The 16,103-nt window shown below is 39.2% G+C and overlaps 1 protein-coding gene across 1 annotated transcript in view; it reads right to left on the bottom strand.

Moving 5' to 3' along the window:
* Nucleotides 1–16,103, bottom strand: part of AMPH (amphiphysin) — a 113,729-nt gene that overhangs the window by 38,400 nt on the left and 59,226 nt on the right. The window contains exons 3-9 of the mRNA XM_051610713.1: nucleotides 13,652–13,706; nucleotides 7,603–7,697; nucleotides 4,944–5,039; nucleotides 3,510–3,617; nucleotides 3,028–3,113; nucleotides 1,003–1,078; nucleotides 36–118 (exon numbers count right to left, since the gene is read on the bottom strand). Coding sequence (XP_051466673.1) covers nucleotides 36–118; nucleotides 1,003–1,078; nucleotides 3,028–3,113; nucleotides 3,510–3,617; nucleotides 4,944–5,039; nucleotides 7,603–7,697; nucleotides 13,652–13,706 — 599 coding nt within the window. The remainder of the gene's footprint in view (nucleotides 1–35; nucleotides 119–1,002; nucleotides 1,079–3,027; nucleotides 3,114–3,509; nucleotides 3,618–4,943; nucleotides 5,040–7,602; nucleotides 7,698–13,651; nucleotides 13,707–16,103) is intronic.

Raw genomic sequence — 16,103 nt, forward strand, 5'->3', positions numbered from 1 at the left:
TGTAATCCATTTCATTAAAAAAGTATTAAACTCACCTTGGTGCCCCTTGAATGGTGAAGGCCTTGTCTGCATGTTGATCTCCCAGCTTTGTCATCACTTCATATAGCTTGTGACATAGCTGAGAAAACAAAACATTTGCCTGAGTTTATATAAAGCACTATAGCCATGATTAGAAACGCAGGTGATGCATCTGGTCTGATCACCTGTTAATATATAATCTGATAATTTTAAAATTGCATGTAGATCCTTCCCAAAATACTCAGTGCCATGTATATCAAAAGCCTAAGTGGAAACGTATCAAAATCCATAGAACCAAAGATAACAGCAGTTCTTCAAAAACATAGGCTGGTTTTCAGATTACAGGTTTTTAAGTGTGACTGACAGCTGTCAGGTCTCTGATGAAGGAGGTCACTTAAAGTTTAAAACAACACGAGCAGCCAAGAAGATCCAGGTTTTCCCCTCAAAAACCTAATTCCAAGTTACGTGGGACTTCAGCCAAGTGAGTTTTCCATACCATTTTTGTTTCTGTTAGTAGTATATTGCAGATAACACATGACCACTTAGCAAGGCACATTCAAATGACCCTCAATGAAGCTGCTCAACTTGCTTAACAGCCCCAGATACAATGTTGCATTGCTGACAATGCTTGACATGCTTTTCTTGTACTGATTAAAGCAATGAGATGCTTAGCAATTGGACACAGAAAAAACACTAAAGGCAATAGTATGCTTAAAAAAATGGAAAAGTTCTCAAAATGGAAAGTGAATTTAGTACTATACCTGGCAATGCACTATAATCCAAAATTGTAAGGGCTGCCCTTTCTGTTAAAAGGAAAAAAAATGGCAAGGAGCAAACAATACAAAGAGGACACTAGAAATCCGGATTTAGGGCAGATTCTCACATGTGCCTCTGCTAGATTTTTACTGCTGCATTAGAAGACATTTGCTTTCTGTTATGCAAATCACACAATCATTTGTACATGAGATATTCATTTTTACTCACTAAAGCTATTTCCTTGTGAAACTTGGCTTCAAGGCTGGATACATTTTTGAAGGTGTTCACATAGAAGCCGACTCGTCTAGAGAGGATGTCATGAAGAAAGGGAAAAAGAGAATAAAAGATAGAGGTGGCAGAGCCAAGGCAAATTAATTATTTTTTCCCCAGAGTACAAGCAGCATACTGGAGTATTTTGTTAGCAAAGCAAATAATTGGATCGAATGGCAAAACTTCAGACTAGTTAGCTCATGATTATTTCTGTTTGTGTTAAGAACCATCGCATTTCACTCCTCACGGAGTGAACCCTGTTGAGACTACTCCACAGCAGGGGGCTCAGCTGGTTTTAGAGAAGGGGAAGACTGGAAAAGGACTGGCACAAATTCAGCACAAGAACATGAAAGGCAAGGTGCTCTGGGCACCCCACCTCCCACTGGACAGCGGGCAACCATTGACTGAGAGAGGTACCACTCTGGCACTGTGAGCCCTTGTGCCCAAGATGCCATTGCAGCACTTAGGTGATACGGGTGCATCTGGAGGCTGCTCCAAGGCACACAGCTCCATATGACCTGGGGTGGGAGGTCCCGTGCTCAGTCTGCCTTTAGGAAATCAGCCCTGAAATACAGGCACATGTATGTAAGAGAAAATAATGTATAACATAGACTAGACATTTTTGCACTTGCAGTTAAAAATCTGCTTGCTTGGGGCGAGTGATTATATACCTTTTGTACACATTTAAACTAGAAGGTGTTTTCTTAGGTTTTGAACTCTTCTTTACCTGTTTAAAACTTTCACGTGTAATTTCTCCAACCCTTTATGAAAAAAAAAATCTTTGGTGTAAGAACAAGCCTGCAAAATGTCAACTCAACGGATTATTTTCTTCCTGAAGAATTGCAATAACTAAAAAAAAGCACTCTGAAGGCAAATGCTTTCTAAATTATGTCTATTGCTCAAATTAAATTCTACCTTTCCCTGAGACTAATTAGTGGGCAACACACACATTGAAATAAAGGAGTCCTAACTCTAAAACATTCATATGCAGTTTTACTTTTAGTAAGCCCATAAAATAAGTATCTTGAAGAGCTCCTAAGAAGTTTTTCAACTGAAATAGGCAGAAACACAGCAGGAAAACCCTCTATTGTTCTGAAATTGAGCAGGAATTAACCTAGAAGGCAGAGAAGACGAAGGGTACTTCAGTGACTCACAACACACTTCCACTCCAGACTGTCATTTGTTAAAGAACATAGCAGGCTAATGAGATGCTTATTTTTCTACTGCTTCTCTTCTTCCATTCATTTAGCCTGCATTTTCTGTATAAAAACAACCTATGATTACACATCCCAAATGAATGATCTATGTCATCAAATGCTTTTACATGGCAGAGAGTCAGCACAAAACTATGAAATCTATATTCTGAAGTATTTATTATACTATTTTGTCTTTCCTCTACTGCTTTGGTAGTATTTTATAGGAACCTGGAAACATCAACTGCCATAATCTTTAAACATTTGTAAAGTTCTTCATTTTGATACCTTCTACAGAAAAATGACCTACCAATAAACCACTGGAAATCTTCTAGTAAAGTGTGTGGCTGCTTTGTACAATAGTTTTGATAGTGGAAACATTTGATCCTTTTTATTAACAAGGGGCATGGTTTTTTGTTTTTTTTTTTCCTTGAAAGGACCAGGTATCCACTACCAAGGTTTCTGAGAAAGGTGATGGAAGCAGTGGGTCACAGTCATGATCTGCTGTGCTCTGCCACAGTTCTGTATCCACAAAATGGAGACTTTTTTGCACATCACAAGATACAACAAAGAATCTAAAGTGTCAAGATACACTGAAAGAAATAAGCATAAACACACTAATAATAACTGTGGATAATTTTCAGACATTTTCCCTTTTATTATTTCAAAAAGAAAGCAGACAGGATCTTCAAGGTGCCATCCAACCATTTTCCATCAGCCACTAAAATCCTCTGGTTCCCTTCTTTTAGACCCCTTCTAGGTCTTCCAGACACTATCTGCCTAAGCTTACCGTGACCACAGAGATGGCAACTCTTCTTGTAAATCAGTATTAAACTCTTCAAACACTTTCTGTGCTTTTTGAAACTCTTCTTCTGCCTAAAACAAAATGAAAGGGAGTAAATTCTGCAATTGCTATGTCACAGCAAAACCAGCCAAACATATTTTTGTGGGGCTTTTGGATAGTCTTTTTTATATTTTTATTAACAAAGGATGTGACTCAGTTCCCCAGCACACAGGCCAACACAGGACTTGCTGTCCCCTAAGTCTCACCAAGAGAGAAACTTAGGGATCAAATGGGACCCACTCCTGAAAGAGGCTGGGCATGCCTTCCCCATCTACCAAAATACCCAATACACATTTACTCCTAAGAATATCACTAGTTTCCTTTCTGAGAGAGGCAAAAGAAGAGAAACTTGTGCTCAGTCTCTGCACAGAAACAAATTCCACCCGAGCTACCAAGGTCCTTTTCCACCATCCTTCCCATTGTGCTACCTTGTTAATTCTGCCTTCATCTTTTCTTTTGGAGCTCTGCAGGGCTTCTAGATGATGCCTTGCACTGTCATAGTCTACCAGCTTTCTGCTTCGTTTTGCAATGCGAGTCTGTAACAGGAGTAGAAATGAAAGTCAGCACAAATAGCACTTCTTTAAAAGCTATCCTACCTATGTTGTAATTTAAGGTTTTGACATATTTTTATTCGCCCTGATCTGCTGTTCACATCTGAACTACTGTTTCATGCAGGTACATGGACATGGTAAAAGAGACAAAACAATCACCCTATTTTAAATAAAGAATCTATTTGCAGATGGTTTTGAAGGGGGTTTTGTGGGTGTAGGGCTAACAGGCCTTAGAAGTGAAAAAGCAATGTTATGCAAGACTTGTCTCATTCTCCAGAATAAGTTAACCTGTTAAACTCATGGTAACACAATCTTTTCCCCTTATATATAGTGTGCAAATTTAATGAATTATTAATGTAATTTTTTTCTAGAGTTGGAAAAATTCTTAAAATACATTTCTCAGCATAGTTGCTCTGACACATAACTAAGATACCTAGAGTTCAGCGTACAATAGCAATTCTAATTTACCTGCAATAATTCCTTAAACTAAATAAAAGTCTTTTGATAAAGACTGACTTTACAAAGCTATCTATTATATGTAAATTCCCCATGTTAAGAGGGATAGGCACAGTTTCATTTACAAGCAAGTTTGAGACTTAACATCAGTAATGTTGGCAACTTAGATTATTTTTTCTTTAGTTCCTGACTGCATGATACCTACTCAACTATAAACAATCACAAAGAATTTCCAGCTATTTCCACACAGTCACATTCAAACAGAAAACCTCTCAACTGTAATTATTCTTTATTCCCACACATTTAATTTAGCAACCACCTCCCTGGACAGTACACCAGACAGACATCTGGGAAAGGCTAGAATCCGCATAACAGTCTCTCCTTATATGTATTACAAAATCTTTTTATAACTAATTAAAAGACAGGAACCATGGCTTAGTTAAGAGAAAGATATTTCTATACCCACAGGTACATATAGCCAATAACAAAAGGCCTGCTTTTCACATTGTAATTTGTCTGGCATTTTAAGAGCTGAGAGGCTTAATGTGTCCCTGTTGAAGCTGATGAAAATTGGGTCATACCAAATAATTAGGAGCAGGAAAAAAACCATAAAAGTTTTATCTACAAAGGCTAATTTACTTCCAAGTACTACTGCATGAAAAATATTTTTGTTCACTTGGAAAATCAGTGTAGCCTAATATCAGAGATTTACTTACAGAACATCATTTACATTGCAGAAGAGAATGACTTCCACTTCCCCCCCCCTTTTTTTTTTCTTTGCTTCTCATTTTCTATTTATTTTATGACTTAACAGTAATTTAAAAAATTGTCCTTTATAGGAAATCATTACTGTACTTTGATATCAGGAAATTGTCCTAGATATGTATCCAAGGTCAACAATGACCCATCCACCAGTTTCTGATGGAAATCTTCCCAAAGTTCATCACATTTCTGTAAAGGCAGAAAAGAGATAAAAGCACTCATTAGTTTAATTCTACTCCAAATCTAGAAGAAATACAACTCTAATTGGTAAAGATTAATCTTTCTGAAGTTCTAAAATGTTCTTATGGCAATAAATCAGAGTGCACTTAAAAGGGAAATGAAAAGACATACCTTGATATTGCGAGTTTTAATTCACAATAAAAGAAGATTTAGCTTAATAGCTACTTTGTGTTTTCATTATTTCGAATAGTAACTGCTATATGAAAATAAAGATCTCAAGGATTCAAGCCCTTCCTCAGGATTTCAGGTCCCTGAGAGCCAACAATGCAGTATCTGATGCTGCCCTAGTTCTTACACCTTAGTGTGTTCACTGCTGATGAACCTTCCTTACAGAGAAAATTACAACTCAAAATAGAAGAGCAGATAAAATAATGGAAAAAAATAAGTGGGTTTCCTATAATTTACAAGGATTTGTAAATTTATTTCGGTTGGTCATTTTTAAAAGCTGTGGAGACCCACCCTAAGAAAGGTCTTTCCATACTTTTCCATACTTTCCCATACTTTTTGTGCCATTAAGGTACACGTGATGAAATGGCTGATGAACAGACAAGAACTCAGCCTTGTACTACTAGAGAACTGGGCTGCCAGATACAAAACATGCCAACATCAGCAGGCAGAATTAACTAAATCCAACCCCTTCAGAAGCTGAAGTGCTTTTCCCCAGTCCTCTTTGCAGCTCTGGCGTAGTCACTAAGAGACACGCCTTGCAGTTTTCTCAAGAACATGTTAATGCAGCTGATGTGCCCAGGACCCTGGGGGGTGCAGGGTGAAATTCCTTGCCCTAAGCAAATCCTGTTACATAGAGACAGTGCTCAAGGTCCCAGCTTCTCAATTGAGCAAGTCACTAGCACAGGCTAAATATCCTCATCCCCTTTTTTTGTTTTGCACACTTCAAAAATCACTAACTCCCTCCTTTGACAGGAGGAAGGCTAAAGGGGGTGAGCACTGCTTTGCAGAGCTGTTACCCTCACCAGCAAGACTAGAAAGCTATTCCCTAGTGTTTGTTTTATCATGAGCCACTGCAGGGCACATTCTAAATGCTGTGTGATGCCAGCATTTAGTTAATTCACTTCTTACCTTAACAGAGTCCCTAGTGAATTATTACAATCTATTAATCACGCTTAAAAGAAAGACCTCATTTATTATCAGAATATTTAATCACAGTGGTCTACAGCAGCACAGCATTAAATCATAGCAGGCTACTGCCAGTCCTGTGCATTTGCCTTTGTACATTGCTGGTACATATTTTTGACAAGTTAAAATCATGGAGGTTTTCTGAAAGCTAATGGGCTCAAAAAACATTGCTTTAAGCCATCATCTTTCCTACCAGACAGAATAAGGTCACTTTGGTGAATCCTTTTTGGAATGATCATTTGGACTGCACAAATATATCATTCTTCTTTATTCCAGGTTGAGGGATGCACGAGTCTATTTCTGTGATTATATAGGGGAAAAAATCAGGAATAGAAATTTTGTAACATTGTCCACATGAGTCTCCTCTTTAGAAGACAAACCTAACATTTACTCCTGTATGTAGCAGAAATTAAGAGCCAAATTTTCATCCTTTTGTACACAATTACAGATTTCTGAGTGTAAAATCTAATAATCTACAGATATAAGATAAGGTGCCACGTTATCTTATAAATGGTACAGTATCTTAACTTATACAGTTTAGAAGTTAGGTGTTTTTAAAATCAAAAACACATCACATCTTCAGCAGCAGGGAAGGGTCAAGGAAGGCAGGCACAGAGAAGAAATGCAATCATGACCCAGATTTCAGAAGAATGCTGTCTTTCAGTTTCTTGTTAATTACATTATCCAGGAGGCTTTGTGCACTAGACACCAGGTAGTTAAAAGCTGCACTGATAACAGCTTGAACTTTCTTGTCACGACCTTGCTGACAAACTTCCTCCAGAACTAAGGCTATTTACTCTAAGCAGGCAATTCGGAGCACCTCAAGTTAAGCTCCTGCAATGTCCTCTAAAAAAGCCTCTTTTATTCCAATCACTGAAGGAACCTCAGAAAGACTAAAATGAATAGTGCTCTGCAGCCTAATTTGGCCTTAAATTCAATGCTTTGTCAGCGAAAGATGAGCATCCCACCAGGTATCCTGTTTAGCACCACTGCCTGGACAGTTCTTATAAAGCACACCAAGACAACCAGATTTGACAATTTTCAACATTCAATTGAACTGAGAATCTTGACTGCGAAACTGCAAGTAAGATGCCTTGTACAAACATGTCAATCAGTTGCTACCGGGGCCAATTCTGCTCACACTGATGCTGGCATCAGCGGGAACTTGCGTGTGCCCGTTCCTAAAACAGACATTGCAAATGCAGCACCTGGGCAGCAGGAGGTGCATTCCACAAGACCAGTAACCTTTTTGCTCGAAAAACAGGTTTTAACATACAACCAAGAATTCAGTGAAATTTTGGGTCCACACTTCCCCTCGACGGCTCAGAGGAATCCGTTTGCAGCCAAAATATTTTTCTCCTCTTTCCACACCTCTTACCTCTCCAATCATTTTCACATCTTCTCGTCCGTACCAATCTGGCTCATACACTTCATGAAGAGACTCTGTAAGCTTCTTTGAGGCATCCTGCATCCCTGTAATTGACAGGAGGAACATATAACTGCAAATTACAATAAACAATTGCTAAATATCTTTATTTTGACCTGATGCATACACTCTACTAGTCCCTCTGGCATGTTTAGAATAGAATTTCAAGAGCTGAAACAAAACCTTTATGTTCACCCAGCTCCCCCAGATTAACAAGAAATCTCCCTTGCAGAAGGATTAATCCATATTTATATGTAGTGTCTACAGAGAAATACACTGAGATAAACTGCATCAGTCACTTTTGGAGCTCTTGCTACCACAGGTGAAATAAGAACAGGGTCTAATGATAGTTTTCACACTATAATATACAGAGGAACTGGCTAAAGTGTAAAGTAGCTTCAACAATATTATATGAAAGAACCTAAATCTATCTTCAGTGAGATCAGTTGGACCCTAGTCAATAAATTACTGCCCTCAGTGAAGGCATTGGGGTTTGCCTTTTCATTTTGATGGAACACAAATACATTAGATCCTGAACATGGCTCTGAATCCAGTGAAACCAAACTGATCTCACCTAACGTATGAAGATTCAGTTCAGAAACAGTAATTTTAAAATTACTTTATCTCAAGTTCATTGCAAAATCTGAAAAGCACTGCTAATGTTTTTATTTAACATTATTTTTTAAGGGAAACCACTACTTTTTCTCCATCCAAAGTCTGTTTGCTGCAGCACACCTGTGCTGCCTTGAAAATATCTCTACTGTGATCTTCAAATTTAACTGCTCAGTAGCTGAATTTAGAAATAACATTGATATTACTGTTTTCCACACAGGTAAATGTTTAGGAGTGGAAGAAGAGAATTCACTTGAATGTCTAGAAGGGCAGACTTTACCTAGTCACTAGCCATTCCACCATGTACTTCAAAACACACACTCTAGATACAACAGGAAAATTGATGCAATAAAGCACATTTCCTAATCTAAAAATGGTGGCCTATGGAATGGGTAGGATAGGAAAAAAGATACTAAAAAAGCTGAAAGCAGATGGCTCTTCTCAGACCTTGGGTTCAAGGGAAAGCACGGCATGGGAAAGGGGAAGAACAAGTACAAAGGAACCCCTGGTGTTCAGAAGGTACAAGCTTTCACCCTTAAATCCAAAGGTGCTGTGCCCAAGCAGCATAACTGACCTCTTCAGGGATTGTCTTGGGGGTACTTTTTAATGGCAGAGCTCAGCTAAGAGAATTGGTATAGTACAAAAAACTTAAGCCACATTTCTTACTCTTCTCCTTTGTGGTTAATTCTTAGGATGATCTATCACTAGCTAAGATAGGGCTCTTGAATGAAGGGGCTTTTTTTGCCTAGAATATGCCAGGTGACTGTAAACTACAGATGATCTTCACACATTTTTCCAGTCAGGACTCGTGTAAAATCTTTAATGTCACTACAAATTAAACAACTCAGGAGGTAAGGCCAAACCAGCATGGTACTGCCGTGCCTAAGAAGGATGTTTCTGTCCACTCAGGGCAAACACACAGACCAGAAAGCTGGTTTGCTCATCCCTGCTCACGCTTGATCCTTTCTGATACCTGAGCTTCTGCCCTTAAGCATGCTGTGTGCTAAACCTTCCATGTACATTCCTGCAGCAGGCAGGCTATCACAGCTGCTGGCTAATCCCTCCTACAGCTTGCATTCAGCTCGGACACAGACCAGCCTTTCCCTATGCAGGCTTTTTTTTAGAGAACTACAGGACTCAGGCATGTATCTGTTTAAGCAAATAAGTAAAAGACACTTAATATCACAAGCTTGAGTCATGTCAAAGTTGCACCAACTATTACAATTTTTTTCAGTTCTGAGAATCTGGTAATCCTCCATGCCACCACACTCCTGTAAAAAACAAGAAACAATCTAATCCAGCTGCAGCGTGAGGCAAGTGAGCACTACGGTACTTGGCTTCCTCCATCAGGGGCTTCTGTCTGAAATTTCTACACACCAAGATCACCCATCCTACTCCCCTCCTCCTGCATCTACAGTATATACATAGCAGGTTCATATATATACAAACTTACTACATATTACTAGGTTTACTGCAATACCCTGAATGACTGCATAGGTAAGTACCCATCCAGTGGCCTTCCATTATTTTCACGCCTGTGAGCATTAAATTACAATGTCCAATGATTTTTTATTTAGCAGGTTTTCACATAGGATTCTTTCTTATGCACTAATACCTTTTATGCATAATTCAGCACTAAAGTTAAGAGGATTAGTGTCAGCCATAGACTGCAGGCTGTCTCTGTGCTGTTTTTAACTGCTATCATTGAGAAAGACAAATTGTTTAAAGCAAGTAATTAAACTACTAAGAAATGTGAAAAGAATTTTTAATGCTCATGAACAGTTAGAAATTGATATTTAATGTCAATTGTTTCATTTAGTACCACTTCTTGGTAATTGGGTCACTTATTTAATAACTACAAATGCCAAAATAATTGAATTGCTTAGGAAAAAATGATGCTAAATAATCCAGTTACTGAATTCAGGCTCTTGCATGAAATCACCTCTTTCTCTGGGAAAGGCTCCTGCCCCTGGAACCCAAAAGGACTCCTAGAAGCCCCCACATTGTAGGGATCCTGGGGATGGTGTTCAGAGACATTCCCATTAATCACCCTAGAGAGGGCAGAGGTAGGTGACTCTTTTCCCTCAGAGTTCCAATGTACTCAGACTCCTATGGAGATTTAGTGCGGCTGGGGACTCCATGACAGCTGCACAACACATAATACTGTGGAGTCTCCTCACTCCCTGACAAGAAAACCTAGGCTGAATCATGGAGAAAATTCCATTTCCCTGATGGAGTGAGGCACCTTGGTCTGGCTGTTAATACTTGAGTATTTGAGTGAGGAAGAAAGCTTCCAGTGTGGTTGTCCCGGGAAACAACCTATCCTGCCATCAGGGTTGTATCTGTTACTGCTAGTTACCCATTAGAGTTTCCACTGAAACAATTTAATCGTTTCATGATTCATTACAAAATTTTGCAGAATGATGATAAATAGTTTTATTGCTTCTAAGAAATTACATGATTGATTTTAAGATTTGTGCGTCTGGAGGGTATGTGCAGTTCTCTCAGTCTGACAACTTGGGCAGCAAAACTGATTACACCCCTTCAAAGCTCCCCTTTCCCTTTCTGTAGACCAGTTATTATTTCTTACTATGTGAAGCCACCTGAAAAGCATGGAACTTCTTTCTCATGATTTCACCTCTGCCATCTTGCCACCTGCCTGTAGATCCAGGTCTGTACCTCACCATCTGCAGTGGTACTTGCAAAGAGCTCAGGGTAGACAACGGGAGGATGGTTTAGGGTTTCTCTAACAGTTGGCCCATAAAACCGTTCAAGTTACCTACAGCTCCAAAAAGCTTAAAAAAATAAGCAGTGAAGTAGAGAACCCAGATACTTGTTGCCAAGGAGACTGGAAGAGACAGAAGACTGAGGCATGAGCCAATTACAGCTATGGGGGATAGTACACAGTCTTGTCAGTACAAACACCACTGATACACAACAGACATTAAACTACCATGCAGGTGAAATAAAACAGTACATAAAAACCATTCACAAACTCAACAGCTCTATGACATGGTTCTTCAGATTCCTTGAGTAACCAGCAGCAAAGATCAAGATCCAGCTAAGACCAAGAAGCACCTCTGAGTGAGATGAGGTGCCTGCATACAGCAAAAGTTCTTGTTTTAGGAATGTGGGTTACTAAACCTCAAACTGTCAAGTCTATTAAAATAAAGGGAGAGAGGGTCATAACAAGGCGCAGTTGGCCATTCCTTGCTTAAATCATGCCTAGATCTTGTACTTCAAACTTCTAATATCCAGTCACTTGAAAGTCTTTCAGCAAAATGAAACTTATTACTGGAGTTGACAACATACCAGCTTCATAAAATGTTAGCTGTCTTGCCATTCCTGAAACCTTTTAAAACTAACTGCTTTTCTCCCACCTGCAAGAGTACAAGAATGTCAAGTGCATTAATTTTTAATGATATGATTGACCTTTTTCCCTGAAAAATGATCCCCTGATGATGGCATGCCTCCAAGGCTCAGATATCCTAGATTCAGAAATCCCACTCCAGTGCCTAAATTCTGGGGTTCCCGTGCATTTGTGCATAGCAACCCCAAAGTGTTTCACGAATGACAGTCCTTCAAATAATAGGAAAAAAAAGGCTGTAGCAGTTGCTGGATCTGCATCTGCCATCCAGATTCTGGTAGGGCCCTTGCCACTGCTGAGATAGTCAGCTCTGGGGAAGACCTACCCAGTGCTGTGTTTGTGAACTACTGTCTTGGGCTGTCCTCCCACTCCACAGCATGAAGGTGTGCCAACACATGTGCCAGTGATGCCCACTGCTGGCTCATTGGCTTTGGAGAATAGCATTTTTAAGGTTTTTGCAAGTTGCTTATGACTAGGTTTTTGTCAACACATGAAGAAGATACTGAGGTGTTAGCAAACACTTTCCATTCTCAGTAAGAATGTCAGTCCAATCTTTTTTCAAATATGGACTTCCATGCTGCAACAAGAGAACATGCCGAAGAGAAAAGCATGGCAAGAAAGGCAGAAGTTTCACAGTGAAAAATTTCATGCCAAGTTAAAAAGATAACTTGGTGCAAAGAATAGCCCACTAGCAGTAAACCACCAGAAGGTCCATGAATGCAAAAGTACTAGGAAAGGAAGAGAGAGAAAGAGGGGAAAAAACTTAAACATGGAGAGGAGGATTATTGTCACCAACACATGAATCAAAGCAGCATGTAAACAGTCAGCCTACATGACAAAAAAGCCATCTGGCCAACAAACAGCCTCCTCACACTGCTGTCAAGTATCCATCTGACAATGGGTGTGGGGAAGGGATGTCCAACAAATAAGAATGTAAAATCAAACATCCAATGGGTCCCAAAAATGGCCATTGCTGAAATTTCCTCCAAGAACAAAAGACATTGTGCAAATCCCTTCAGGGTAAAATATCTTTCATGTGGTACAGGGTTTTCCTTGCCCAGCTCATCCAGCAAATAATAGAGAGTCACAGACATTGATTTACTGCTTTACTCTCCATTTGACCATTCCCATCAAAAGGGGCTTTCTTCCTTGCATTTCAATAGTTGCTGGTGCTTTATTATGACACAGTGATTTCCAGGGATGTTAATTAATACTGGTTTGCAATTTTTTCCCTACTGGACTGAAGCCATGTTAAAAATATATACACATACATATATATTGATTACATATATATATTTATCTCAAGAAGCCAGACAGTCTTTCTGTCATTCACCAACTCCTATTCCCTTCCTTCAGCACTTGGCCTTCAGCTCCTCCAAAGAGACACAGGATTAGAAAAAGAACACTCTGCATATGGTGCCAAGCTGAGTTTGTTGGATTTACAAATGTTCAGTAGGATTTATATACCTGGTTACTTAATGTCTGACATTTAAGCACTGACCAGTGAGCTTCTGCTACTTGGATTTTCAATGTAGTATCAAAAGAGATCCCATTTCAGGTCTGAGCAGTCAGAAACACGTAATAGCTGGAAGCATGGTTTTGGGGGGAGGAGGTAATCATCTAACCAGTAATACTGGGGAATACTAAAGTTGTGGAGATCAAGCAATCCCTTGCCTTGCATGGCGTATTTCAAATTCTAGCATTTTCAAAGATGAGTAACAAGACATGGAGATTTTGTGGGTGCTCAAAATTCATGCAGTATGAGAATCTGGACAGCAGTCCTGCACACAAAAGCCAGCTAAGGATGAGACATGCATACAAGACTGTACACACGAGTTGACACTGAAGGTGCAGAATCCCTAGCAACAGGTTAAAAAGCCTGTGCCAGATCTATAGCAAAACTACTAATGACAAAAGCAATATTATTTTTATTTATCTTTGTATACCTTTAACAAGCCTACTTGTTTCAATTTTTAACAGAAGTTTGCTTTACGAAAACATGATGTAAAACTTAAAAGGCACCTTTGATGGCTGCTAAATATCCTCTCAGTTCTCTCTGGAGCCTGGAACCCTCTGCCTAGAAAAGAAAATAAACAAAAAAAGCAAGGAAGTGAAAACATATTTCAGTTATATTTTATGCCTTAGAACATACAGGATATCAAACTTAACAACAAAATGCAATTTCAGGAGCTCTCTGATGAATAGTGTCACACGTTATAAACATGTACAGGCTCATACAGAAAAGATGGCCTAGACAAGATGCTATGCATAGTGTACTGTCTAGGCTAAAATTTCTGGGTTTATTTTATCAGTCACCTGTACAGGTAAGAATTCCAGTCAAAGACAGACAGGTATATATTAAAGAATGAACAGTTTAAGTCAGCCTGATCAATGTCCTAACCTGAAACACAAAAAAGTATAATCAAGAATGGTGCACCTCCACCTGAAACCACTCAAATGAGGCGAGAAAACCCATGCCCATACATAAATGGCTCACTACGTTTGCTAACAGTTCTCCAAGTACTTCAACATTTTAATTTTTTCAAGCAAATACCAACTAAAACCCAATAGCATTAGTTATTTTGTTGAGCTTGGATGACGCATCTTGCAGTCTGCTGTGAAGTCTCAGGTGCTTCTTTGGCAAATACACTAAAATGATCTTTCTTTATATTATACCAACTGCCCTTGAAAAACTTGGAAAGACCCTGCTGCTTTACCTTATCTTTCACTGTATGACAAATTGGATTTCACAGCTCCTAGGATTTGCAATAAAATCTGTGCTACACTATAGGACATACTTTATTGCTCAAAAGCTGTTGGTCAGGACACCTTAAGTATCCTGAAGATTCTGGAAATGCTCCACATGTATTAGTTCCCAATATCCTCCAAAGTATTTATTTAAGCATTGGAAACTTCAGGGATATCAGCTTGCAGTCACATTTTCTCACATACAGCCACACCATATGGAAAAGTCAGCTGCAAAATATAACTGACTGCTTTGGAGCTTTTATCATATTTTTTGTGTGAAAGTTAAGACACCCAAAGGCTTCATGTGTGAATACTTGAGAAGGCAGAGAGTCTCAACTGCTATAAGCTGTTGTAACTCCACTTAAGTCAAAGGACTTCTGATGTCAGTACAGGATTTTCCATCAGCAGCAGTGATGTTCAGGGCATTCAGACACAGAGGATCATAAGAAATTCAGATTGAAAGGGACCATCTGGAGCTTAGAATCCATCTACTTGCAGCCACATTAAATCCAAACAGTAGTTCTCTAAAAATACTCACTTGCCTCACCAGTACACATTGCATTATGCAAATTACATCCACCAAACTCACGTGCCTCTACCAGCTTTCTGCAGGGAACTGGAGGCTTTTAGAACTGGATCAAAGTACCATAAGAAAAGAATAATCGTTTTAAGGTCCTGGAGATATTCAAGAATTTAGAAGGTAAAGGTGCCTGAGTGGGCAGACTGAATTCATTTTATGAATTCAATGAACGAGGTTGCTTTTACACTGATTTGATCCAAAGCAAAACTTCTTTTTGAAACTAAACCTATTAATCAACTAAATACTGAGCACATTAACAGACCCACCAGGGCGATATGTGATAGCTGCTGAGAAATAGCAAGAGTGCAGCAGCACCCAGCCCACTAATCTGTCTCTGATTTAGGACAATGTTTGATGCTCTAAGGAAAAGCAAATCCTTCCTTTTGGTTCACGATCAAAGCTACATATCAAAGGAGGGGTCAGACAGGCACCAGGTGAGTAACCAGTGGATTAAACATACTTACAAAACAATAGAAAGTTCTGAAAGTAGTAGCAGCTTAATGTTGTATCCCTCAAGAAAATATACACATGTACATCTTCATACTTTTCAGTAAAAAGTACCATGCTAACACATCATAACAACGCATTTTATCATCCTACCTAACACGGTAGAAACCTAATGCATTTCAGAAGTGACTTTTTTCTGCTTCTTTCTGTGCTAGAATGGGAAGCATAGAGATGAGAGAAGGTGTTGGCTTTCCACAGAGCAAGGCATTACATGAACAACACTGCCATACAGGAAAGGAGATTGAACCGGGGCCAGGGAATCTCTCCCTCTTGGATCTGAAGAGCAGTATCTGTAACCATGCAGCAGAAAGAGGAGGGAAGTTCCCCTTTTATGCATACTAGTCTCCTCTGAGAGGATCCCAGGTACTCTAAGAAGTAACATGAAGGTATAGAAATTAGCTTTCCAATTCGTATCATCTTTGGCCTGAGGGCTAGTATAGCCTTGTAGCTTGTGGTGAAAATGGGAGGTACATACTCATAGAAACTCAATTGTTCATCGTGGTCCAGATGAACAGGTACCCATACAATAACAATTTTCAGTTATTGAAGAATTTCTGATGTTTCAGAAGCAGCACAATGCAGATGAAAGGCTCAGAACCCTGTTAACTGTCCTCATGTCCAGTAAAAGGCCTATCCTCA

The sequence above is a fragment of the Apus apus genome, chromosome 2 (genome assembly GCF_020740795.1).
Source record: "Apus apus isolate bApuApu2 chromosome 2, bApuApu2.pri.cur, whole genome shotgun sequence".
NCBI lineage: Eukaryota > Metazoa > Chordata > Aves > Apodiformes > Apodidae > Apus > Apus apus.